General features: G+C 45.3%; 3 protein-coding genes and 1 non-coding gene across 4 annotated transcripts in view; 2 read left to right on the forward strand and 2 right to left on the reverse strand.

Moving 5' to 3' along the window:
• Positions 1–1,419, reverse strand: part of LOC123519731 — a 1,811-nt gene extending 392 nt beyond the window's left edge. The window contains 4 exon segments of the mRNA XM_045281235.1: positions 1–161; positions 163–627; positions 660–1,313; positions 1,406–1,419. The exon segment at positions 1–161 is cut by the window's left edge and continues 392 nt beyond it. Coding sequence (XP_045137170.1) covers positions 1–161; positions 163–627; positions 660–1,313; positions 1,406–1,419 — 1,294 coding nt within the window.
• Positions 1,420–1,478: 59 nt separating this feature from the next.
• Positions 1,479–4,510, reverse strand: LOC123519732. Its single transcript, XM_045281236.1, has 2 exons — positions 3,214–4,510; positions 1,479–3,121 (listed from the first exon to the last, which is right to left on the reverse strand). Exons 1-2 carry the CDS (start codon positions 4,508–4,510, stop codon positions 1,479–1,481), a joined length of 2,940 nt encoding a protein of 979 aa, XP_045137171.1.
• Positions 4,511–7,629: 3,119 nt separating this feature from the next.
• Positions 7,630–7,701, forward strand: Trnae-cuc. The gene has a single exon. It is a non-coding gene; the product is annotated as a tRNA-Glu (tRNA).
• Positions 7,702–9,906: 2,205 nt separating this feature from the next.
• Positions 9,907–25,000, forward strand: part of LOC123519733 (G-protein coupled receptor moody-like) — a 145,550-nt gene continuing 130,456 nt past the window's right edge. The window contains exon 1 of the mRNA XM_045281237.1: positions 9,907–10,157. The gene's annotated coding sequence lies outside the window, so the exon portion shown is untranslated. The remainder of the gene's footprint in view (positions 10,158–25,000) is intronic.

Raw genomic sequence — 25,000 nt, forward strand, 5'->3', positions numbered from 1 at the left:
ACCTGCCAACGCCCATGATGGTGCCAACCTTGTCCCACCGCTGCGTAGTCGGGTCCTGGATCCGAACCACGTCACCTCGCTGCAGGGGTGGAAGAGGCCGAGCGTGAGCGTCGTAGCGACTTGTGGCATCACGGAGACGGGCAGCAGCTCGACGGTCGCAACTCGTCCCTGGCCTGCCACTGTTTCTGGAAGGCGCTGGCATGTGCGGGGACGCAAGAGCGTAAAGGGCGACCATACAGGACTTGAGCTGGAGAGCGACCCGTCTGGTTGGGGGTGTTCCGAAGCTCCAGGAGACCCCTGTCGAACGCCTCACAGTCTATATTGCCAGACGGTGCCACCTTCTGGATGAAGTGCTTCACGGCCTTCACTGCAGACTCGGCATGGCCGTTAGACTGTGGGTAATGGGGCGTCGATGTGTCGTGACGGACTCCCCAGCGCTCGAGGAACGTAGAAAACTCCCGGCTGGCGAACTGTGGGCCACCGTCCGTGCGCAGGCGTACAGGAACACCCAGGTCCCTGAAGAGGCGGCGGAAATGGCGAATGGTGGCAGCAGACGTCGTATCAGCGCCACAGGACACGACGACAGGCCAGCCGGAAAGACGATCTGCAATGACTAAGAAAGCCTTCCTGCAACTGAGAAGTAATCAGCAGAAATGGACTCGAATGGTCGAGTTGGGTTGTCATCACAGAGTCTTGGTTCTTGCTGTTGACTGGGCTGCAGAATCTGGCACGGCTCACATGCTCGAACAGTGTTGGCAATGTCTGCATCCACGCCTGGCCAGAACACAGCCTGCCTAGCACGGCGCTTGGTGGCTTCGACACCACGATGGCTGTCGTGCAGGCGGGCCAAGACACGGCGACGTAGAGCTGTAGGCACCAACACTCGTGCACCGTACAGGACGAGATCCTCATCACAGTAGAGGTCCTCCCGTAACTTCCAGTACGGGCGGAGCACGTTGGGGAGGGCGTACCTGTCCATAGGGAATCCGTTCTTCACAAAATGAAGGAGCTGGACGTACTCGGGGTCCTCGGTTGCCACCTTACGAAGCTCCTCAAGGGCAAGGTCACTGCCAGGAGGTGCTTCTGCAACATCAGGAGGCACCAACGGAGCAAGAGACTCCATCGCACGTAGTGTAGCGATACTCCTAACTTGGAAGCCGGTATCAGTGCCAAGGACTTCGTCAGCCTGCGTTGGGTAGCCAACAGGAGAGCGAGATAGAGCGTCCGGGATACACAACTCCTTGCCCGGGCGCCATACAGCTGTGAAGATGTACGGGCGATCTTCTCCTTGAGGCGTTGTAGACGTGGATTCTCTATAGCGTCAAGGGAGTAGCTGTTTAGGATGGGAACTAGAGGGCGATGATCGGTGACGAGGTTAAAGTGTTGCAATCCTGTGAGGTAGAACTTGGTCTTCCCCATGGCCCATACGACAGCTAACATCTCCAACTCGATCGTCGCATATCGGGTCTCTGTATCCGTCAAGAAACGTGAGCCGCACTGGACGAGACGCTGCTGTCCACCACCGTGGTCCTGCAGTAGGCATAACCCAGCCCATACAGGCGGGAAGCATCGGTCTGCAGAGTCGTAGGGAGAGCAGGGTCAAAGGCAGCAAGGACTGGTGGGCTGGCCAAGGCCATCTTCACACGTTGGAAGGCTTGCTCATGGTCGGGCGTCCACACAAACGACTTCTTGGGGCTCAAAAGTGGGCGTAGAGGCGCAGCAGTGGCAGCGAGGTCGGGCGAGAAGCTGGCGAGCTGGTTGACAAGGCCCATGAAGGACCTAAGGTCGGTCAACGTAGCAGGCGTAGCAAACTCAGTGATGGCCCGAACCTTGTCAGGGTCTGCTGCGATGCCGTCATGGGAGAGCCTGTAGCCGCAGAAGGACACTGATGGAGCCGCCAGCACAAACTTCTTGGCATTTAAAGTGATGCCATGGGCTCGGCATCTGGCCAAGATGTCGTTAACGTGGCGTAGATGTGTGAAGTAATCCTCGTCGTACACGAGAATGTCATCCACGACTTTGACACACTGTGGCACTCCCTGTAGCGCGATGTCTCCTCGGAGGCAGAAGGCGTCGCCTGTGGCTGCGAAACCCATGGGACCTCGGAGGTACTTGAAGCGCCCATATGGAGTGATGAACGTAGTCAGGGCCTGGTCGTCCTCATGCAAGGGTATCTGCCAATATCCACACAACGCGTCAATCGTGGTGAAGTAGCGTGCCCTGGCATCGACGCTCCGGATGGCTGCAAAAGGCGTGGGTGATGGGTGTGCAGGCCGAGATACTTGTGCGTTCAACTTACTCAGGTCCGTAGTGATCCTGACACCTCCACCAGGTTTCGGCACAACAACCATCGGATGGCACCAATAAGATGGGACGTCACCAACAGGAGCAATAACGCCTCGTGCCACCATAGAGTCCAGCTCAGCTTTCACTGCGTCCCTGTAGGCCAAAGGAATAAGCCTCGGCGTGTGGACAGCAAACGGCTGGGCGTCGTCTCGTAAGTGGATCCTCATCGGCGGTCCAGACATCGGCTTGAGTGGAGCATCCTGTGTGGAATCCTTTGTCAAGAGGACATCCTGGTACTCCCTCAAGAAGTACTCCTTCGCTGCGTCTGGGGAAGTGGTGCTGAGAAGAGGTAACGCAGGCACGCTGGAACGTGGAGCTGGAGCGTTTGTCGCCTCCCTTACACTGGCGACACTGCCTCGTGCTGAGAAAATCTGAGCAGGGAAGTCGTGAGGCACGATCCCCAAAGCACGACAGTGTTCACGGGACAGAAGTGGGGTGTTCCACGAACCCTGCACATCTATCCAGCCCGTACAAGACAGCTCGCCGTAGACTAGTGTGGCCTGGAGCGAACCGAGGGCAGCAGACATCTTCGTCCCATCAGCGTTGTAGTAGGCAAGGGATGGAGGAGGACCAAGAGCCTGTCTGTCGATGCCCAACATTCTCAAGTGCTGTGGGCCGATGACCGTCGTGTCGGCACCAGTGTCGGGAATGAAGTCCAGACCACCAGAGTGACCGTCATGCAACACTTCCACTCGTACAGTAGGAGGAGGTGTCGGGTCATCACGAGTACTGATAGGAGACTGACATGAGGCCTCAGGTGGGCCCTCATGAGACCCTGGGTCCGTTGTGAGAGACTGTAACCGCACCACGTGGAAGGTGGGGTGTCTTCCTCTTTCCCTTTCGGCTTCTCGGGTCGCTGCGACTTACTCCTTGCCTTGGTTTGCTTGCAGACTTTCTCCAGGTGCCCCAGACGGTTACAAGCAGTGCACGTAGACTGCCTGGCTGGGCACTTGGGCATCAAAGCGTAGTGGCCAGTCTTCCCACAACCTCTGCACGTAACACCTGTTGCTGGGCAGCCCTTCGGGCCGTGGTCTCGCCTGCCGCAGCTGCTGCAGGAGGTAGGCGCCCGATGAGTGGGTGAAGGTTGGCGAGGGGGGACTCCAGGTTTGTGTGCTGCTTTCTTCGTCTGTTTATACGTTGAGACAGCAGACACTGTAGGTGAGGCACGTATGGCAGAGGCGGCTGACCGCGTCGCCTCGTGGGCCCTGCATACATTGATGACGTCAGCAAGAGTAGAGGCGGCGTCGAGGGACACAATCTTGGTCACCAATTCCTCGTCGTGGACGCCTGTCAGGATACCGTGCTTCATCCAGGCCTCTTCACAGTCCAGGTGGTGAGCCTTACAGATGTCGAATTCCTCCGCCAGGCTCTTCAGTCGGACGAGAAACTCGGAGAAGGGCTCGCCTCTCGCCTGCCGACAGCTAGTGAAGGCTCGCCGACGCAATGCCTCGTTGTTGGAGTCACGTATATGAGCCTGGAGAATGTCAAGCACTTCATCAACTGGCTTGAGAGAGGTAGGCGACACCTGTAATGTGTGCTCTAACACCCTCTGCGTCTCCAGAGTGAGGCACATACGTAGCTGGATCCTCTGTTTAGGCAGCGTCAGGCTGGGCAGGTCGATCATCGTCGCGTAGTCCTCCCAACGTCTCCTCCACTCACGAAACACTTGGTACGTCACGTCGTGTGACAGTGGCGGCGGAGGTGTGACAGCTGCTTTCTGCACAGGTGGGTGGGTACCGGAGCCGCTCTGTGCACCGCCAGGACTCCCAAGCGTCTGGGGGTTCGTCGGAGCCGCACCGGGCGCGCCCTGGGAAGAAGTGAGGCTGGTTAACAGAGCACGAAACTCAGCTCTGTCTTCCTGGCGTTGTTCCTCCATCTCACGTCGAGCGGCCGCCTCCCTGTCAGCAAACCATTGGAAGAATACTGAGAAATCAGGGTAGACAGGTGTGTGAGAAAGTGCATGGTGTGGCGACCTGGGTGGAGTGGTGGTGGTGGGTAGGGTGGCGGGCGGAGGTGGGGCGGCGGTGTCCGGGGCCGCCGCGTCACCCGCGCCTGCGGTAGCACCAGCCAGCGTCTGTGACAAGCTGTCTGGTTGTCCCGGCGTCCCCTCATCTTCCTCCTCAACTCGTCTGGGAGGCTTGGGACGTCGTTTTGACCGCGCCATGCCGAGGAATCACTGGTAGATGTGAGAGCAAATGTGTCAGTGTGCGTGGTGTGGCGGGAAGACAGCTGGGCAGGCAGGCAGCGAGAGGTGCAGCAAGGAGGTATGCGCGGGCTCACGGCACGCCGCTCGCCTCTCGTAATGGCAGTGCAGTTAAGCTGCGTTTTTTAATGCCCCTACGGCTAGACCTCGCCTTAAGGCAGGCTTAAGCAGAACCTGGGACAATGGAAAACGGGCCTGCTAGACCTTCGATCACGTGACCAGTCACCAGCTGACAGATGACAACAATAAAGATGGCAGACGAACAGGAAGTGCAAGAAATGCTGCAGCTTTGTAACTTATCTTTCCTCCATAACATAACATAACATAACATAAATAATAGGATAGCAAAGGGCCACCAGGGCCCATCTAGGTTATCCTGTATCAGTCGCACAGCGACCTCGTCATCAGTACTTAAAGTTACACTTACAAGTACACAATACATTATATACTAATTCTAAATATTTGGCCCATTAACAGGGTAAGTCCTGCAGCGAAATCCTCTACAATTTGTGGTCCCCATACATGGGGATCATGTCTTGTTTAACTATAGTAAATTTCTTATAAAACTATCATGCAGCGCTATACATAATTATAAATCTAATAAATTTAAGTGCTTATCTAATCTGTTTTTAAACATTGTCAAACTAGTGCTATTTACAACTATGACTAAAGAAATATTTTCTTATATCTAACCTGCAGCCTTGCTTTCTAATCTTCCTGCCATGATTTCTAGTCCTACTTCCCTCCTCTAAGGTAAAGAAAGATCTCACATCTATGTAGTTTGTATCTGAGAACATTTTAAATATCCTCTTATACATCTCCTCTCAAATGAAAACATGTTTAATGCCTTTAATCTATCTCTATACTCCAGGCGCTTCAAAGCTGGTATCATCCTAGTTGCTATCTTTCCTCCCTGCATCAACAGTCCAGTCCATCATGTTTCCAGACTTGCCAGAGATACCAGAAGATACTGAAACAGCATTCAGTTTGGTGCAGAACTATCAACAGCAGCTAATGGAGCATTCATTCGTCATGTCTTATCATTTGTTTATTTACATGTGACGTCACAACTGGCTAGCGGAAAGTCGAGCCTGCTCTGCAGCTGGCTTGAGTTTGGCCGGCCCTGCCTTAAGGCGGGCTACAGTCTGGCTCAAGTTTGGGGACATGAAAGAACACAAAATGACGTCAGCCTTAAGCCAGGCTTAAGGCTGCCTTAAGCGTGGACTATCAAAAACGCGCCTTTAGTGTCTTGCGGGACTCGACAAAGAGCAGAGGTGCGTTGCGCTGCGCTCGTTTCTGGGCAAAGAGACGTAACCAACCCCTGAAACAAAGCGGCACCTCGATGCAAACACTCCCGGGCACTGCACTGCACTATACCGCCGCACACTGCACTGTAATACACTGCCACACGCTGCACTGCACTGCACTGTCACGTAACACCACGGGTCCGCAGCACACAGTCGTAGCACACGTCAGCAATCTCACAGCTGGTGGCGGGAGGACGTGATGGCGCCGCCGGCTACTGGGATGAGTTCTTTCCCCTCGTAACTGATGTCTCCAGGGACAAGACGTGTCGTCACTGCACCATGTTGGTTGCGGGATGTATAATGGAGGGCGTGTATGCCTAAGTAAGGGGCAGACATACACGCAGTACACGTAGATTCTTTACTTGTCCTTAGAGCTACAAAGGGTAGGAAATGGCGGCCAGTAGCGATTCGGGAGCACAGGCTCACGCGCTAGCTGAATGCGCAGAGAAATACACAGTGTTGCCACATACACGTAATATGCATTAATACAATACATAACCCACAGATACACCACAGGCATCATAGTTATTGTCAAAAGTTATCATTATAATTAGTTTGCAGAGCTGGGCGCGTCTTCATTTCTTTCAGTTGCGTCTATGACTTTGCCGCCTGATCTGGTACGAATGCGACTTTGCGACTTTATCATCGGGACCTAAATGTGACTTGTGACTTTGAGACTTTGCGACTGCGACTTTTCTCTGGTACGACTCCAATAAGTTACAAAGTAAAGTTTAGTGCGATAACAGCTACATGCTTTAAAAAAGGAAAGAAACACATTTGTTATTGTTTTTTCCTTTCTTAGTTAAAACACAGCTTAAACTAATATCTACAAGTCATTCTTCTCCATGTTCTAGATCCTGGTACATCTCCTCCAGCCGCGGCAATTTTTTTAAAACAGAGTCGTCTTTGTTCCTGTTCAAAGGCGCGCAAATATCGCGGAAAATTGGTGCTGCGACTTTGCTTAGTCTGATTATTTCAGAACATTTATGGGTATCGATATTGTGATTTAAAAGTCATGGTGCGGCAAAGTCGCAAAGTCGCAAAATCGCAAATCTAGGCCGCAACGCCCAACGCTGTTAGTTTGTAAGACTTTGTGCAGTGAAGGTCTCCGCCAAGTGGGTCGGTGTTGTAGGTATCCAGGCGAGAGCGTAAGCTCGCGACCATGCTAACTAATTAACTAATGTAACAGAAAAGTGGGGTGAAGAGATGTAAGAGTGGGTACAGAAGAAGGAAATAGTTAGAGATAACGAAGCAAAGTTAAAGAAAGAAAAGTGTGTGGGCGGTCCACGTTGCTATGTCGGATTACAGTGTTTTGAGAGAGAGAGAGAGAGAGAGAGAGAGAGAGAGAGAGAGAGAGAGAGAGAGAGAGAGAGAGCTTGATTTATTTTAGGATCCTGATGCGTTTTTATTAAGCAAAAGTGAGAATCATGTCAAAGAAAATTTCTACAGCAGTTGTTCTTAATGTTTTGACTATCACGACCCATCAAGGAAGTTGTCCTTCCTACCACGTCTTCCTTGCACCTATGAATACAGTTCCACCGCAGATTTTAAAGAAAAAGGTGATACTTTTGCATTCTTCATAAACTTGTCATTGCATGACCATGCTGTCATTAGGAGTATGTAATTAGAGAAATTCCTGCTTTTTTCCATAGGCTTGCGCCTCCCACCCACCCCCTCCTTGAAAATTACTAACGGCTCTCACTAGAGGCCGCATCCCTACTGCCCTACAGAATAAGATTCATAATTTTTTATTAATCCTTCTGATTATACATATCCCGTATGGTCTAGTGGCTAGGATACGCGGCTCTCACCCGCGAGGCCCGGGTTCGATTCCCGGCACGGGAAGCTATTTTTGGAGTGGTAACGTTTCATCAAAGCGATAAGATTGCATGTTAAAACGTATGCGTACGAAGAACATTACTGTGTCAATAGTGTTAAGTTTGTTTTACTGTCTATATGAAAGACCGTCAACCACGTTGCATAGTGTAAGACTTGTTTATTCAGATCGTATTTCTGATTGCCGGGGCCCAAACCGCACGTCATAACTGTAACTCTGCGCTAAACAATCTAAAATTAGCTTACGACAATAGTAAGATAGAAAATGATATAGAAGTTTAAGTTGTTAGATATGGAAAATGTTACTGACGAAAAGATAGAAGTTGCAGTTGGAAGTTGCTGAAATGAAGATGCTGCGATTTTCTCCAAGCTTGAAGAGGGTGGAGAAGATAAGAAACGAACACATCAGAGATGCAACTCACGTCTGTACGTCGATTTAGGAACAAAGCTAGAGAGGCGAGACTGAGGCGGCTTGGGCATGTCAAGAGGAGAGACGAGGAACATGCTGGAGGGAGGATGCTGGAGATGGAACTACCTCGGGTGGAGAGAAAGCCAAAAAGGAGATTTATGGATGCAGTGAAAGAAGACATCTTTGTAATGTATGCGAACGAGAAAGACGCAGCAGACCGTGCGCTTTGAAGAATGCTGATCTGCTGCGGTGACTCGTAACACCAGCTGCCGAAAGAAAAGAGTAACAGCGTGTACCGAACTCTCCCAGCAGTGGGAAAACCCTCTTATTGCGAGGCCACTTCGAGTTCTGTGATGCTGTGATATAACTAAGTGCTCGTGTATCCTGTGATAACCCTTTCTTGACTCATCGTCACCGCCACCTGGGTTTCTTCTTAGTGTCGATACTGATGTGTGCGTAGAGTATATATTTTTCTTTTAAGAACATAGAAAAAAAACCCAGGAAAATAAGGGAAGTTGCAAGAAGTCATTAACTCTATACATTTCAGCCCTTATTATATATCTGACCAGTTGTTATCAATTGAATAAGAATTATGGAATGGATCTAGTAATCAGATCGTAATTGCCAAGTCAACAGGGAGCTTGTGAAAGATTAGACGCATTTGTGAGTGGCGTTAATAAATGTAAATAGGCGTTTTGTTTAATACAGCGAATCATGTGTAGATTTGATGTCTTCTTGCCGCTTCTCTCATCTTGTGTTCTTATGTCCTTGATTAACTCTGTGAGACCTGTGGTTCATTAATGCGCCTGTAAAGTGTGATAGGTATGTTTGATTCAGGGACTGTCAAAAGTGACTCGTTAGCTCCTAGCAACTTCCCTTATTTCCTCTGACGTGATTGCGTTTCCTGGATGTGGCCTTGTATAGTATCTCGCTTTATACAGGACAGGTCTGAATAGAGGGAATCGTGGTGTATTGGTAATGGTGGTGGTTCCCGAGGCAGTGTTGGGATGGGTCTGTCCTGCTGTGGTGTAAGCGGTGAAGAGCAAGGGATTCTATTAGCTATTGTGGCTATAACGTGACTAATTGTCGCCTTGATTTGACATGGTCTCTCTCTCTCTCTCTCTCTCTCTTTGACAAATTTGTATTTCCAGCTAAAAAGGGAAAAATTTGTAAGAAAGATTAGTTTTTGTCACTTTCTTCACTTAAATGTCACCTCAAGAATCCATAGAGTGCAATAAAGATGATTATGGTAATGATGACAATAATGATAATGAATCGCAATACCAATAACACAATAATAATATTGATAGTATTAGCAATAACTTTGATAATATTATATTAGTGTTTAAATTTTTTCCCATAATCAGCATTGGTCACACGTCACTACTTGCTGCCATTAACATCATTATTATTGATGTCGCTGCCGGAGTCATAATAATTGGCGGGCGCACAACAACACAACATATCGCAGCATTATTATGATCAAGTCTTGCTTCGCTGGAAGCTTTCATATCACGTTTCGTAAATTGCGTTCCCGGGTTCGGTGGATCGGCGCGCCTCTCTCCGTCCCTTCCTCCCTCCCTCCCTCCTTCTCTCACTCCCTCTTCATGAGCTCCGTGAAACAACGTCCCTTCGTTTCCACTGCAGCCATTGGACAAATTAAGTAAATGTAGTTCATTACTATATTCACGCGGGATGGGATGACTGCAGATATACTGGCAATTCCGGGAAATCCCACGGAAAAAGTTTGAAATTATGTCTAGATGAGTATGGTACGTCCAGCGTAGCCAGCCAGCCCAGTGCCAGCCAACACAGTGCCACAAGCCAGCCTGCCTGAGTGTGCCAGCCAGCCCAGTACCTCTGCGTCCGTTGTCGAGGCAGGGTGTGTGACGCTCTCGCTGAGGCACTCGCGCATGCCGCCGCCCCGCCACCACTGTTCACTATCGGTCAGTTCTGCTTCACGGATGACCAAGTGAATGAGCGTCCTTCTTTTCCCTGCCGTACCTGCAGGCCTGACCTTCTCTCTGCCCAGCCCCGCCCACGCCAACACCCACGGGTAAGTTGCAAAGGCATGAGTGACATTGATTCGTCGTGCCCCGCCCTTGTATCTTAATCACCCGACCCATTCATCCCTTCAGATGAGTGGCCGGTCTTGCATCGTCGTTGTCAAGCCCGTCTCACCGTTGTTAGATGTCTTATTGTGTATTACTTGGATTTTTTTTTATAACTTTTCCTGTGTTTCGTGAGTGTACTTTTTGGAACACTCAGCTTTATTAAACTGTATGTGCTGCAGTTGTTGTGTTCACAAGAAGTCTATTTATTTTTTTCATCTTTCTTATTGTGATTTTCTTGAGTTTCTTACATTAATTTCTCCGAAGGTTTTACATTTATCCGACTCATATGTTACTGTTGTTGATGTTTGCAATTCTATGTCTTTATTTTTTCAACCATTCACCTTCATCAAACTGTAACTACCACTACAACAAAATACTGCCATTTTTACTGAAAATGACGGTACATTGGTGGACATGTCAATAATAGTGGTGCTATTATACTGCATGGATTTAGTACAGGTGCGAGCGTTTCCTTGTCTTTATCTTATCAGTGTTAGAAGCATCTCGTTGTGGGTCCATTTTTACACTGTATAACAGTATCACCTGCCGCATTGACCCATTTTATCACCGGCGTATAGATAGGAATGGAGGATACACGCGCCCTTATCCGGCCTACTTAATATTAGTGGTGCTACTACTACTGTTACTATCAATATCAATACTAACATTAGTGCTACTATGTTGTTTTGTTATCATTACAACAACAACAACAACAACAACAACAACAACAACTACTACTACTACTACTACTATCACTACTATCACTACTACTTCTATTACTACTACACTACAACAACTACTACTACTACTACTACCGTCACTGCTACTGCTACTTTTTTTTATTATCGATGCTATTACTACTGTGCCTACAATTATTTTGTATTATTGTTTTCACTACTACTACTACTACTACCACCACTACCACTACCACTACTACTACTACTACTACTACTACTGCTACTACAACATCTGCTATCACCACCACCACTATAATCACAACCATGAAAACAACCACTTCACATTTTATTTAGTCTTTCCTCTTCCTCACTTGCTAAAAAAAACAAAAAATAAATAAATAAGAAAAATAAATAATAAGAAAAAAATGTAAAAGATAGAGTAAAAAATGTCAGCGTAGTCCATTCCCGTGCCGTATTTTAGGAGCGATGACACTTGGGCCGGCCTCGTTTCCTTCAACATTTACACGGGCGCGCTTCCCTCCATGACACACGGGGAGACACGGATGGCCAGCGCTCAGAATTCTCACGCATTAGTTGTAACCTTTAGAGAGAGAGAGAAAAAAAAACTACCATCATTAGACACACGATTAAAAGACTCATTTCCTGGCAGGTGTTAGAAGTGTCAGGTGTAGTGGTGCTAGAAAGAGGAGAAGGAGGAAGAGGAAGAGAAGGAGGTGATGGAGGAAGATGAGATGAAGAAAGAAGAGGTGGTGAAAGAAGTGTTATATGTAAGAGGATGAGGAAAAATATCAGGAGGAAGACGAGATGAAGGAATAGGAGGAATAGGTGAAAGAAATGTTGAATTATAAATAGTAGTGAAACATAAGAGGAGGAGGAGGAGGAGGAGGAAGAGCAGGAGTAAGAGAAAGAAGGTTTGTAAGAGGAATAACAGTTGTAGGAGAAAGTGGAATAGGAAGTAGAAGATAAAGAGAAGTAGCTTGTAGGTAAAGGGAGAGCTGTAGTAAAATAGAAGTAGTAGTAAACGGAGAGGACAAGAAGGACTAAGAGGTGAGGGAAAGGCTATTGCACACTGACAGCTTGGGACATAATAGCACCGTTAGTGACACTCATTTAATTTGATCACCAGCGTGTGCCGTCATAACCCCAGATGAGTCTTGATTGCGGGGGAAATTAACGTCATACCTCATACTGATAGCTGTCGACGCTACCTTGTCCTGCCTCGAGAACACTTGAGGCGCCACGCTGCAAGCCACGCGGTACCTCTCTCTCTCTCTCTCTCTCTCTCTCTCTCTCTCCACTGGGTTAGCATGTGTGTGTTCCTCCATCTTCTTGGGGTCGGCTTTTGTCATTCACATTCTCTCTCTCTCTCTCTCTCTCTGAAAAAGTATCGTCCTCCTTTCGCGCTACATTTGATTCTTTCCTTTGTGTGTGTGTGTGTGTGTGTGTGTGTGTGTGTGTGTGTGTTTCACAATTACCGTCAAAGCTTTGGTATCGAGAACATTGAAAGGCAACTTTGATGTGAGAAAGCAGATTAACAGGAAAAGCATGACCAAAGATAAAGTGACTCGGGATAATGGCGAGGCTGAGGCTGAAGGCGTGGAGAGCGTGTTATGTGCCTCATTAGGTAGGAGAGGGACACTGACAGAAAGGGAGGCTGTGGCGTGGGAACATAATATAGCCGAATCCTTATCTTCACCTTCAAAAATCTTATACATTAGGTGAGAAAAAATATTTTATGCGAAAAGAAGTGTAAAGGCAAGATTAGTTGGGAAAGAAACAGCTTCAGCTTCTTTGTGGCAGGAAAAATGACTGGCGGGAGGACACTGTATAGCTAAACATTTCGCCTCATCTCCAAAATCTTACACCTTAGAGAACAAATATATTAGAAAGAAAACGTTATAAAAAGAAGAAAGGGGGAGAAAAGTGTAGAGGCAGAAATGCGAAGCCATGAAGAAAAAGCGTGGGCATGGAACTGCCTCACATGCTTTGGTAGTGCAGAGCGTCGGGGCGAGGCCACTCATACAGAAGACCTCCTTAGGGGCGATCGGGGAGCGTGCAGAGAAACAGCCTCTCGGGTATCAAACACTGCGCTGGTAACAGGATCACGGACACTGCTGCTCGTATGGGCTGCCTTAACTAACCCGATCAGAACACATTTTCTTTTCACTTTGGAAACAACAATCAAGAGTCTTTCTTCTTGTAAATCTTTAACCATTCTTTTCACACAACGTTGAACAGAGGTTGGGAGGGCTGAAATGCTGGACAGGGCTCGTTAATTGCTAGATAGGTTTGGGTAGGGCTGAATAGAGCAGAACAGAAAAGAACAGAGGTTAATGAAGGCCAGGTAGGGTTGGATAGAAGTAAGTAAGATTGCTAAGGAAATGACAAAAAAGGAATAAGGAGGAACATGACAGGTTGAGTGACTTAATACGGCGAAGGTTGAAGTAACGTTGGCAGGCACGTTTAATAGTGTGTAGGAGGTGGAAGTTAGTGCGAGGAGGAATGTTTGCTACTTATGTTTCAGCGGTCGTTGGCACGTAGTAATGCAGGGGCGTGTAGCACGTGGCGAGGGGACGGGAGAAGCAGGAGAGGGAGAGACACGAGAGGGGCAGGGTGGAAGAAGTGCAGAGTTGGGCAGAAAGTGGTGAGACAGACTAAATATGAAGGGAAAGGAGGAGGAAAAAGGCAAAAGTGGGTAAACGTGGGAGAGAAAAAGGTCGGAGAGGGAAAAGATGGAAGAGTGAAGTAATATTAGTTTGCAGGGTGAGGGAGGGGCAAGTGAAGGGACAGGCAATATAGCAGAGAGAGAGAGAGAGAGAGAGAGAGAGAGAGAGAGAGAGAGAGAGAGAGAGAGAGAGGGAGTAGTAACCTTGCCAAGTCATCCACTCACCTCATTATCAGCAGTCAAAATTCTGTCGTTCATCATAAAAATATTTTGATCTGCATCTCTACCGCATTTTCTGCTAAGTTATCTGCATAGTTCTCGAGAGCAGTAAATAAGGATAAACTAAAGAATGAAATAAAGCAGAATGAGTGCCAGTCTCTCTCTCTCTCTCTCTCTCTCTCTCTCTCTCTCTCTCTCTCTCTCTCTCTCTCTCTCTCTCTCTCTCTCTGAGTTGTCTGCCGCTGTGGGAGGGAAGATAAGGTGTCACAGGCAATCACGCAAGGTAAGGAGGAGGATGAGGAGGAGGAGGAGGAGGAGGAGGAGGAAGTGACTCACCTGCTCATATTCCCTAGACTACAATTTCTCACCTGTCGGAATGAAAGGCAGTCAATGTGCATCACCATCGAGACTACCACCATCACCACTAATACCACCACCACCACCACCATCATCATCAACATCACTACCACCACCACCAGTACACTCTCATGACAGGATGTTAGAGCATAATGATGTGTGATGCAACTGTGAGTTTACGCAATCTTTCTTCATGGAAAATTACGTGGTGTGAGAGAGAGAGAGAGAGAGAGAGAGAGAGAGAGAGAGAGAGAGAGAGAGAGAGAGAGAGAGAGAGAGAGAGAGAGAGAGAGAGAGAGAGAGAGAGAGAGAGAGAGAGAGAGAGAGAGAGAGAGAGAGAGAGAGAGAGAGAGAGGTGGGGCCGTCAGTAAGGAAGACTGATGATAATGGCTGTGGCGGTGGTCCTGGTGGTGGCGACAGTGATGGTGGTGGAGGTGGTGGTAGTAGTAGTAGTTGTGGTGGTGGTGGTGGTAGTGAAGGTGGTGATGGGGGATATAGAAATGGTAAATGGTAATGATAATGATGGTGCTCAGAGCAATGAGAAGGGGAGATAAATGAAGGAGGAGGAGGAGGAGGAGGAGGAGGAGGAGGAGGAGGAGGAGGAGGAGGAGAAGGAGGAGGAGGAGGAGGAGGATGGAGGAGAAGGAGGAGGGGTAATATGTCACTTAAGATAAAAGACAACATGACAATATTGCTTTGCTTATCATATCTATTAAATTCTCCTCCTCCTCTTCCTCCTCCTTGTCTTTCTTCTCTCCATCCTTGTTCCCTTCGTTTTTCTTGTTATATTTGTTTTCTCCTTCTCCTCCTCCTCTTCCTCTTCCTCCTCCATCTTCTCTTCCCAACCTTCTCTCCTGTTTTCGAATCTCATCATATCACGTAGCTTCGTTATCGCATTCCCCTGGTGAAGCTATATCATGCGTCTTTCCCTTCTCCGCTTCCTCTCCCATCTTCCCCATCCTTCGTCATTCCCTCCTCCTTCCCCCTTACCTTCACTGCAAGTAGAACGCGAAAAGTCTAAACACTTCACGTCTTCAAGCAGGAAAGTTAATATGGTGCTCGGGGTTATGGCGAGGAATTTTGTGTACAAGTTGCTGAGGTAATAGAACTTGTTAATGAGACTTCCAACTTGAGTGCGAGCAAGTGTCTCAACCACTCAGCTGCTTCTTAAACAGAGCGTTACATCTCTCGGCTTTTAGGAAAATACGTGCTATGAAACTGTCTTAACTCAGATTAGGAACAGACTCAAGATTACGAAAATGTCAGATGCAGAGTAAATGAGTGAATGTTATTATACTATACCATATTTTTTTATGAAAGAGAGGAAGACTGGCCAAGGGAAACAAAAATATAAAGGAAAAAAAAGCCCACTCTATTGCCAGTCTCTTTACTGAGCCTATAGAATTAGCCAAAGGATAATGCCAAGACTGAGGAACCATTCAGCATCATCAACTACTCAAAAATCTGAAGAGTTCTAGCTTAGAAGATATAATATAAAGAAAAAAATAGACAATATAACTATAGGGCCTCGAGAGGGTATTTGTGTGATTATACTGCCACTAAAGACACAACAATCTGCTGAATAGAGTGATGTTTTAACAATGACAGAAAATTTGTTTATTCAGATCGTATTCCTGCTCGCTGGGGGCCAATCCACACATCAGAATTGTAACTGTGTACTAAACAATCAGTGCATCTAAAATTTGCTCACCACAATATTTACGTAGGTGATGTAAAGACATGCGTTGGGGCAGATGGGCCTACGCCTGTTTACTGGGTACTGGGTTGTGTATGTTATCTCAAAAGGAGTATCTCTCTCTCTCTCTCTCTCTCTCTCTCTCTCTCTCTCTCTCTCTCTCTCTCTCTCTCTCTCAAAAAAAAAAAAAAAAAAAAAAAAAAGGAAACGATGGAAAGTGTTTTCTCGTTTGTCCTTCATTCGCTACAGTAGTTAACGTTGATCATCAAGAGTCTTGTATATACGCACGTCTGTAACTTTATATATATATATATATATATATATATATATATATATATATATATATATATATATATATATATATATATAGTTTAGTTTCTTTTATTTTCTATATCTGTATTCCTCCTCCTCCTCCTCCTCCTCTTCATCTTTCTTTTATTTCATTTTTCTTATTTTTACATGTTGTCTAATCATATCTTATTGCTAATTCATTACAGGAAAGAGTTTTTTTTCTTCTTCTTCTTCTTCTTCTTCTTCTTCTTCTTGTTCTTCTCTTCCTCCTTCCTCTCCTGTAATTTCTCTTTCCCTGCATCATTCCAATTATAAATAACTACCATTTTTCCTGTCCTTATTCACTCATGTACCTCCCCTGTGGCTTTCCAATTTGCATGGTAATGATAAGATGGTCAGAGCATGAATACTCTCTCTCTCTCTCTCTCTCTCTCTCTCTCTCTCTCTCTCTCTCTCTCTCTCTCTCTCTCTCTCTCTCTCTAGTCTTCTCATATTTTTCTTTTCATTTCCTTCTTTCCTTCTGTCTCTCTACTTCTCTCTCTCTCTCTCTCTCTCTCTCTCTCTCTCTCTCTCTCTCTCTCTCTCTCTCTCTCTCTCTCTCTCTCTCTCTCTCTCTCTCTCTCTCTCTCTCTCTCTCTCTCTCTCTCTCTCTCTCTCTCTCTCTCTGCCATGTTATTTCTCGCGTCCTCAGATTCCTTCTTTTACTCCTTTCTTCATTTTCTTTTTCATTCCTAGCTATATCTCCCTTCCTCCTTCCCTCCTCCTTTCCTTCTCTCCCTCTCTCCCTTCCTCCCTCTCTCCCTCCCTCCCTTTACCGTTATCTGTAGCTTTACCTGTACCCAAGGGAGCCACACCTCACCTGTACTATCCCGGCAGGTGCGTTAATTGAACAAGTGTGTTAATTGTTTCAACGCGTGTCGGTAAAATTAACTTATCCATCTTGCGTCTCTTTTTTGAACAGAGGAAAAGCGTATTAGAGTCTCGTGGGAGTGAAAGGTAATAGCGATGGACGGGGGAGAAGGAAGGAGGAGGAGGAGGAGATGGTGGTGGTGGTGGTGGTGGTGGTGGTGGTGGAGAAGGAGGAGGAGTCTAATTAATGGGAGTTATATTTAGTGACAGTGTTTAAAGATCTCTCTCTCTCTCTCTCTCTCTCTCTCTTTATTTTTCTATTAGGACATGTCCCTGTTTAATAATGCCATGTAATGTAAAAAAAAAAAAAATAACGCCTCTTTTGTGTCATTATTAATTTATTCATTTTCAATATTACTTGTTATTGAGTTTGTGTTCAGTTTTATGAGATGAGAAGGGGGAAGGTTATGAGAGTAGGGATGCTATGGATCTAGTAGCAGTAGTAGTAGAAGTAGTAGTAGTAGTAGTAGTAGTTGTAGTAGTATAGGTTGATGATATATAAAAAAAAAGTAAAAAAACAAAAATGGCTCACGGAAAAGCTATCTAAATTTTATCTTTTCTTTCCACTCATTGTTTCTGGTTCCCCTTTCCACGCTCTACCTCTCCCCTCCTCTTAGCAAGGTTTCCGCTTCGTCTTTCTTTCTTTCCTAACTCATAACTTTTCTTTTTACTCGTCTTACTCATGATTTTTTTTTCTATTCTTTCATTCTTCACAGGGTTCTCTCATATTGCTCTCACACCTCATCGCCTCCTTCAGACTGCCTCTCCTTCTCGTGGTTTTTTTCTTTTCCTTCACCTTCCTTTTGCATTTCTCTTTTATTGTCCTGTTCTTCCTTCCTTCACTTCCCTTTGTTTCATCAGCCTCTCTTTCATTTCTAATTCTTTTCATTCTTGTCATACTACTACTAAACATTTTCTCTTCTATTTATATTTTTTTCCCTTATTTTTTCTTTCTTTTCCTTTTTCAATTCTGCCATTATCTCACTTCTAACTTCCCTCTCCCATTTTCATGCTTTCCCGTTTCTTGTCCTTTTCATTTCCCCACACTTCTCTTTCTCATCTTTCCCTTCTTCCCCTTTCACACATGTCATCACCCTATTCTTTATATTTCCCCTTCATCTCATCACCCTTTCCCCTCATCTACTCCTGTCCCTCCTTTTCGTTACACTCCATTGCAGTCTCCCACTCATCTCATCTCCACTTCCTTGTCGTTGCCTCCTCTCCCTCTCCCTCCCTTTCCCGTGAATCACCTGGTCCACTCCCCCAAATCCTAAGTAAGCGCCTCGTTAGCAGCGTCAGGTACACGCGTTTGCTCTCTTGGGTACGTTTCATATATTTGCTTTTTGTTTATTCTTTGAGCAAGAGGAGGCAAGGAAAAGGAGAGCGGCAGCAGAGGAACAGAAGTGGATAGTGGTGGTATTAGTGGTGGTGGTGATAGTGGTGGTGGGTGGTTGGTAATGTTTGCAAGCTTTGTTCTTTTTTATTATGGTTTTGGTAGTAGTGTGTGTGTGTGTGTGTGTGTGTGTGTGTGTGTGTGTGTGTGTGTGTGTGTGTGTGTGTGTGTGTGTGTGTGTGTGTGTGTGTGTGTGTGTGTGTGTGTGTGTGTGTGTGTGTGTTTCAGCTTCTGTAGGTTTTCGTTCCGTGTACTGTGCCTTATTTCTCGTTTACGATGTTCTCTGTACTGTTTGATGCCGAGAAATATGGTGCAGCATTGTCTATATATCCATGCTGGACAAGCTTTAAAGTAAATTTAACAGATTCTGCGGTCAATAAAAAAAATAATCTTATGTGATGTGTGTGTGTGTGTGTGTGTGTGTGTGTGTGTGTGTGTGTGTGTGTGTGTGTGTGTGGAGGGAGGGTATGGGAGGCTGTTGGCATGCCATGCGCCTGCCTTGTATAATCTGATTGGGTGATTAACAAATATAAATGGCGTGATGATGGTATATACTTGTGTACGTGGCGTCGTTAGAGAGAGGTCGCTTGGAATGCCGAGATGGTGGGAGGAGATGAGACAGATCGGTAATGTCAGAAAATTACATAATAACACATTAGTCAGACGATGAATGGTAGTTATTTATGTAATTAAGGAGATGCGCTGCAGAATTTTGTAAAGAAAAGTAAAAAAGAAAAGTGACAAAGTATGATTAATATAAATTATAGTAAAGGAAATATTGATGGAATGAAATATTTTGAAAAATTACTGAGAGGAAAGCTAAATATGAGAATTGATAAAATATAAATGATAGCCGCTAAACAAAATATCGATGGTAAGAAGATTCAGTGAGGAGTTCTGGAGAGGAAAGGCAAATAAGAAACCTGAGAGAGAAAAATAAATATATACAACTGAGAACTGAATCCAACGGAAAATACTTCCAGAAAAAAAAATGCATTGCAGAATTTCCTTGAAGAAGACCAAGTAAGAAAATTTACCAAAAATACTATTGAGACTGATCTGAAATATGACTCAGGACTTATTGAAAACATGTCTGAGATGTGTGATTGAAAGGGCCACTTCGTATTTCCTGCTAGAAATAAATGTCGGACACGGATATTAGCTTTCCACCCATCCATATCCCCTAAAAAAGTATTCGTGTTGCTGACTTTTCTCGTATACTTAGAGAGATGGATAAAAGAAAAAAACAAAAAACACGAACCGATCACAATAGTCTCTGTCTCTCTCTGTTTTTGTTTTGTTTCCGCGTGGATACTCAGCTCACGGATGCGGTAAATGGCTCAGTATCGGCTGAACCTGATGGCGAGTAAGTTTTGTGGGTACAGTCCCCTATCAGAAGTCTGCATCATCCTCCACTTTATCCTCCCTTTATCCCAACACCCGCAGTCCTTACTATCTGAATGTGTGTAGGTTTTGCGAGTACAGTCTCCATTTGAAGTCGGCCCGATGCTCAGTTCTATCCATCCTAGCCCCGCTCCCACAGTACTTCCAATACTTAAACCAGCCAAGCACCCATGAGATTTCTTCACGCGTCGCCGGCAGCCTCGCACCGCATTGCAGCCTCTCTAGATGACACTATAGTAAGGAGAGAAAGGTTAGGCCAAGCATAGTGACTGTTGTGGTGTTGGTGGTGGAGGCTTAAGGGGGGGGAGAGAGAGAGAGAGAGAGAGAGAGAGAGAGAGAGAGAGAGAGAGAGAGAGAGAGAGAGAGAGAGAGAGAGAGAGAGAGTGAGTTGGGATCACAGGAACCATTCCCAGTCATGAATGTGTCAATAACTTCTTGGTCTTTTTTTTAGTAACACAAAGGAAGGAACAGAAACATCACGTGTATTCTTTTTTTTTTTTTTTTACAGAATTCACGTTTAAACTAAAAAAAGAATAAGATAACGTCAAGTACAGGAAAAATATCGACTATGAAATTAGAAAAGTGTACTGTTACGAAAAAATACTATTCGTTTAAATTTATTAGTAAGACGTGAACGAGCGTGAAAACATTTAAAGGGAAGATGAGCAAGTTCTAGTCACGAGAATATGAAGGTGAAGAGTGAGAAGTGAGGCTCACTTAAACACTTTCATGTCCTTTCTACACCCTCGCCCTCCCTGCACCCTCACCATCTGCCGGAGTTATGATTTCTTTTTCCATCGCGGACCAGAGGAATGGGTTTGTCAGCTCCTCTCTTTTTTCAGTCTCCTTTCCACCTTGTTTGTCGTCCTTTTTTTTTCTTTCTCACTTTTACACGAAGATAAGACAGGGATGGTTTAGTCAGCCTTTCTTTTTTCAATCTTTTTTCACTCCGGCTTGCCTTTTCTTCTTTATTTTCATCATTTTTCGGTTTCATTATCTCCTCCTCCTCCTCCTCCTCCTCCTCTCTCTACTGTACTATACTTTTTTTTTCCTATTAATAGTTAGCGTAGAATAGTTACTCAAATTGCCTTGTCTTACCTCGAGGTGTGTTGCTATTTGGAGTTTCCTAGTATTCCTTCTCCTCTCCTTCTTCGTCCTCCTCCTCCTCCTCCTCCTCCTCCTCCTCCTCCTCCTCCTCCTCCTCCTCCTCCTCCTCCTCCTCCTCCTCCTCCTCCTCCATCATAGCACCTTCTCACTCTTCATTCATCGAGGCACGCGAAGCTGACCTCAAAAAGTCAATTGGTTCCTGCAGGACATTAATAAGATCCTTGCTGGCTCTGCTTGGAATTCACCTGTTCCTTCTCCAACACTTCGCCTCCTCCCTCCCACCTCGCCTCCTTGCCTCCTCGCTCCCTTCCTTTCCTGACAACATTTCACCAGTTTTTATTTTATCGCTTTCGGAGAGGAAGTTTGAAGACATGATTTTGTTTTTACGCCTTTGTTTTTCTATTTTTCCTCTCGTATGAGTGAAGATTGGAGATAAAGTTGATTTTGTTGCATTATTTAACTTTTATTCATATGGGGTTGTGAGTGTGTCATAAATCTTTGTTCAGTTGTAAAAGTACTTGCGCCTTATGTTACTGGTCAAGATTCACGCTGCTAGAAACGCTAACCTCACATTGCTATGCCGGTAGAAAATATCATAGTACATCACCCATTAAGAAATGCCCTTGTATGAAATGAAAATGTAAGTGAAGTACACAGTGTCTGTCATTAAATTCCACATAAACGTTTTGCATGAACGTTCCACCCATACACATATACACAGTTCCCAATCATTTCATGGACACATCTTCGAAATTTATACTTACAGGTTCTTGGTCTATCAGTAACTACTCACGTAGTTGCTTGAGAAACATCACAATTGCCATTCCTCCTTGGAGAATCTATAGAAAATATCAATATCTTTAAAAGTCAGCTTTGCTTAATAACAACTCACTATTTTTCTATACATATAATTATTGACACCAAAGACTCAACAAACCACAAGTCTTCTTTGATCTCCACGTCCACTTCTAACTTGTGTTTTATCCTAATCAGCTATTACCGTACTATTATACGTAGATGTAACTATCATTATTCATGAAAACCAAGCTTCAGCTCTTCTCTGGTCTCCTCACAAACTTTCCTTCCTTCGTATACTTTCTCCTCGTCAGTTGTCCTCGCTGCTCGTGTCTGTCACTCCCCGAGGGTATGGTCACGTCCTGCGTTGTTGTATGTAATTGGATTTGGCTTACGAACGACCCATTTGGTTCACTAACGAGCAATAACTCACTCCTCGCGGTGGATGGATGGCCCGTTGTGGAGGTGGAGGAGGTGGTGGTGGTGGTGGAGGTGGAAGAGGGGGAAGTGATATCTCTCACTGACCTGTGGAAAGAGACGGATGAAAGAGACCGAATTTTACATATTTTTCTTTTAGTTATTGACGTTGTTGTTATTGGTTTTATTATAATCTGCTTCTGTGTTTATTACTTGGTTATTATTGGAAAGGTATTGTTTTTGCTTAATGTTATTTATGTGTCCCTAAACCTAAACTGATAGAATTAGGTGTTATTGTTAGGATTGTCTTGTGATTCCATCGAGTGTTTTCTGTTATTTTCCGGTCATCAGCTGTTGTTATTGTTGATGTAATCACTTCCTTTGTTTACTATTCTCAGCATTATTGGGGCCAGGCCAGTTATGTTACTTTATTGCCCCAGCGTCTGTTTATTTCCGTGGATATGTTTTCGTGTAATATCTATCTACGCACGGGTTTGCGGTTCCAAAGTTTTATCCTATCGTAAAAATCCCTTCCGTGCACTCGCAGAACCTTCATATTACCAAAGTGTTCATTATAGATCTCTCTCTCTCTCTCTCTCTCTCTCTCTCTCTCTCTCTCTCTCTCTCATTGACCTTTTTGCTGCTGTACAAAAATGTTCCTCTTCAATCCTTACAACATTTTCGACACTATTTTTGTCCTGAACTCTCGTTATATTTCTGCAGAGTAAAGGAACAAAAATAGCCTCCTGTTTTCTCACTTTTCTTCTGTGCCTCCATGCAAAGAAATGATACAGTGCTAGGAAGAATAACGAAGCCCTACTGAAGCACTAGAAAGTTTAAGCATCTGTATCCCTCGCCTCATGTTCGACAATCAGAGCGTGTCCTGCCTTGTCTTTGGTGTTTTCTTGTATTTTTGGAGCAATATTGTGAGAGTAACAGTCCATCTGGCATCACTTGCTACATGATTGAGGAAAAGGCGAGAGAAGACAGGAAAGCAGCTTCAATTTGTTCAAGATAGTGATGTTTTGACAGCCAGTGTACACGTGTGACTGTTTGGAAGGGGAGGGTGTAAATTCAGCTTGCGCGCGCGCACACACACACACACACACACACACACACACACACACACACACACACACACACACACACTGAAATAACACCATGTTGATAAGAAATAGAGGATATAAGTACAGAACACACACACACAAAAATAAATGAATAAATAATATGAATTTTAAAAAAATAACACCATGATAAGAAATAGAGGATATAAGTACAGAACACACACAAAAAAAAAAAAAAAAAAAAACAAAAACACAAAAAAAATCGCACACACACACACACACACACACACACACACACACACACACACACACACACACACACACACATACACACCGCGTAGTGTAGTGGTTAGCACGCTCGACTCACAATCGAGAAGGCCGGGTTCGAGTCCCGGTAAGCGGCGAGGCAAATGAGCAAGCCTCTTAATGTGTGGCCCCTGTTCACCTAGCAGTAAATAGGTACGGGATGTAACTCGAGGGGTTGTGGCCTCGCTTTCCCGATGTGTGTTGTGTGTAATGTGGTCTCAGTCCTACCCGAAGATCGGTTTATGAGCTCTGAGCTCGCTCCGTAATGGGGAAGACTGGGTGGGTGACCAGCAGACGACCGTGGTGAACTACACACTCACACACACACACACACACACACACACACACACACACACACACACACACACACACACACACACACACACATTGAAGCTAATGTGTCCAGGGATACAAACGCCCTTCCCTCTCAGCATAAATTCCCACGCAGTCCTCGTTTGTTTTGATATTGAACAATTGTTGTCAAATCACTCTGGCTTGTTTAACTAATTATCGACAAGCGGGTTCTATCACTAGATTTAATCACACACACACACACACACACACACACACACACACACACACACACACACACACACACGCCTAGTTTAGGTCAGACACATAAGTTTACAGACACACTAATGCCATGAGATCACTAAGATTGAATGCTTTTAATGTTGCTGGTTAAACTTCTTATATTTAGCGATGAAATCAAACTGTTATTCATTATTGAAAATGACTGAGATTATTAACAGTGTTCTTGAATTCAGTGTTCTTTAAGCACCATTATACCCAACCATTATTCCCAGTAACACCAATTATATTACCACTGTCATTACCACTAACCTTACTCTCTTTGCATCACCACTATACACGATCACCACCACTACCATCATCACCACTACTAACCCAATAATTTCTATCAATATTATTATCACTGATCTTGCTCTCTTCGTATCACCACCATCACCATCCCCACCACTACCACCATCATTACCATCACAATGATTAGTAAAAATATCATTACCACTAACCTTGCCCTCTTTGCATCACCACCACAGCCAGCATCACTATTTCCACCACAATAATCACTAACACTATCATTACTACCGACCTTGCCCTCTTTACACCACCACCACCACCACCACCACTACCTACCAAGCTTACGTCGCCATATATTTCAATGAGGTGGCTTCATTAGGCGTTTATGGGGAGTGAGGTAATGAGATTAATATCATTATTGTTGTTGTTGTCATTATTGTTGATATTATTGGTGAAACTGTGGATGGAAGAGAGAACGGTCTAGGTTCCTGGGTTTGAGCACCTTCTCATCCTGTCTGTCACCCTGTCATTTATCACAGTCACCCTACCATCCAGCCACAATACTATTCTGTCACCCTGTCACTTACCCTCTACTATTTTGCTATTCTAGTATACCCCTCCAGTTGCCATCTGCCACCCATGCCA

Source organism: Portunus trituberculatus, chromosome 46, assembly GCF_017591435.1.
Source record: "Portunus trituberculatus isolate SZX2019 chromosome 46, ASM1759143v1, whole genome shotgun sequence".
Classification (NCBI taxonomy): domain Eukaryota; kingdom Metazoa; phylum Arthropoda; class Malacostraca; order Decapoda; family Portunidae; genus Portunus; species Portunus trituberculatus.

Bases quoted from the DNA above. Each gene is read 5' to 3' on its own strand.
- LOC123519732 (XM_045281236.1), bottom strand. From the start codon at position 4,510: ATGGCGCGGTCAAAACGACGTCCCAAGCCTCCCAGACGAGTTGAGGAG. The intron at 3,122-3,213 runs GTAAGTCGCAGC...CAACGGACCCAG, and splicing joins CAAGCAAACCAAGGCAAGGA to GGTCTCATGAGGGCCCACCT.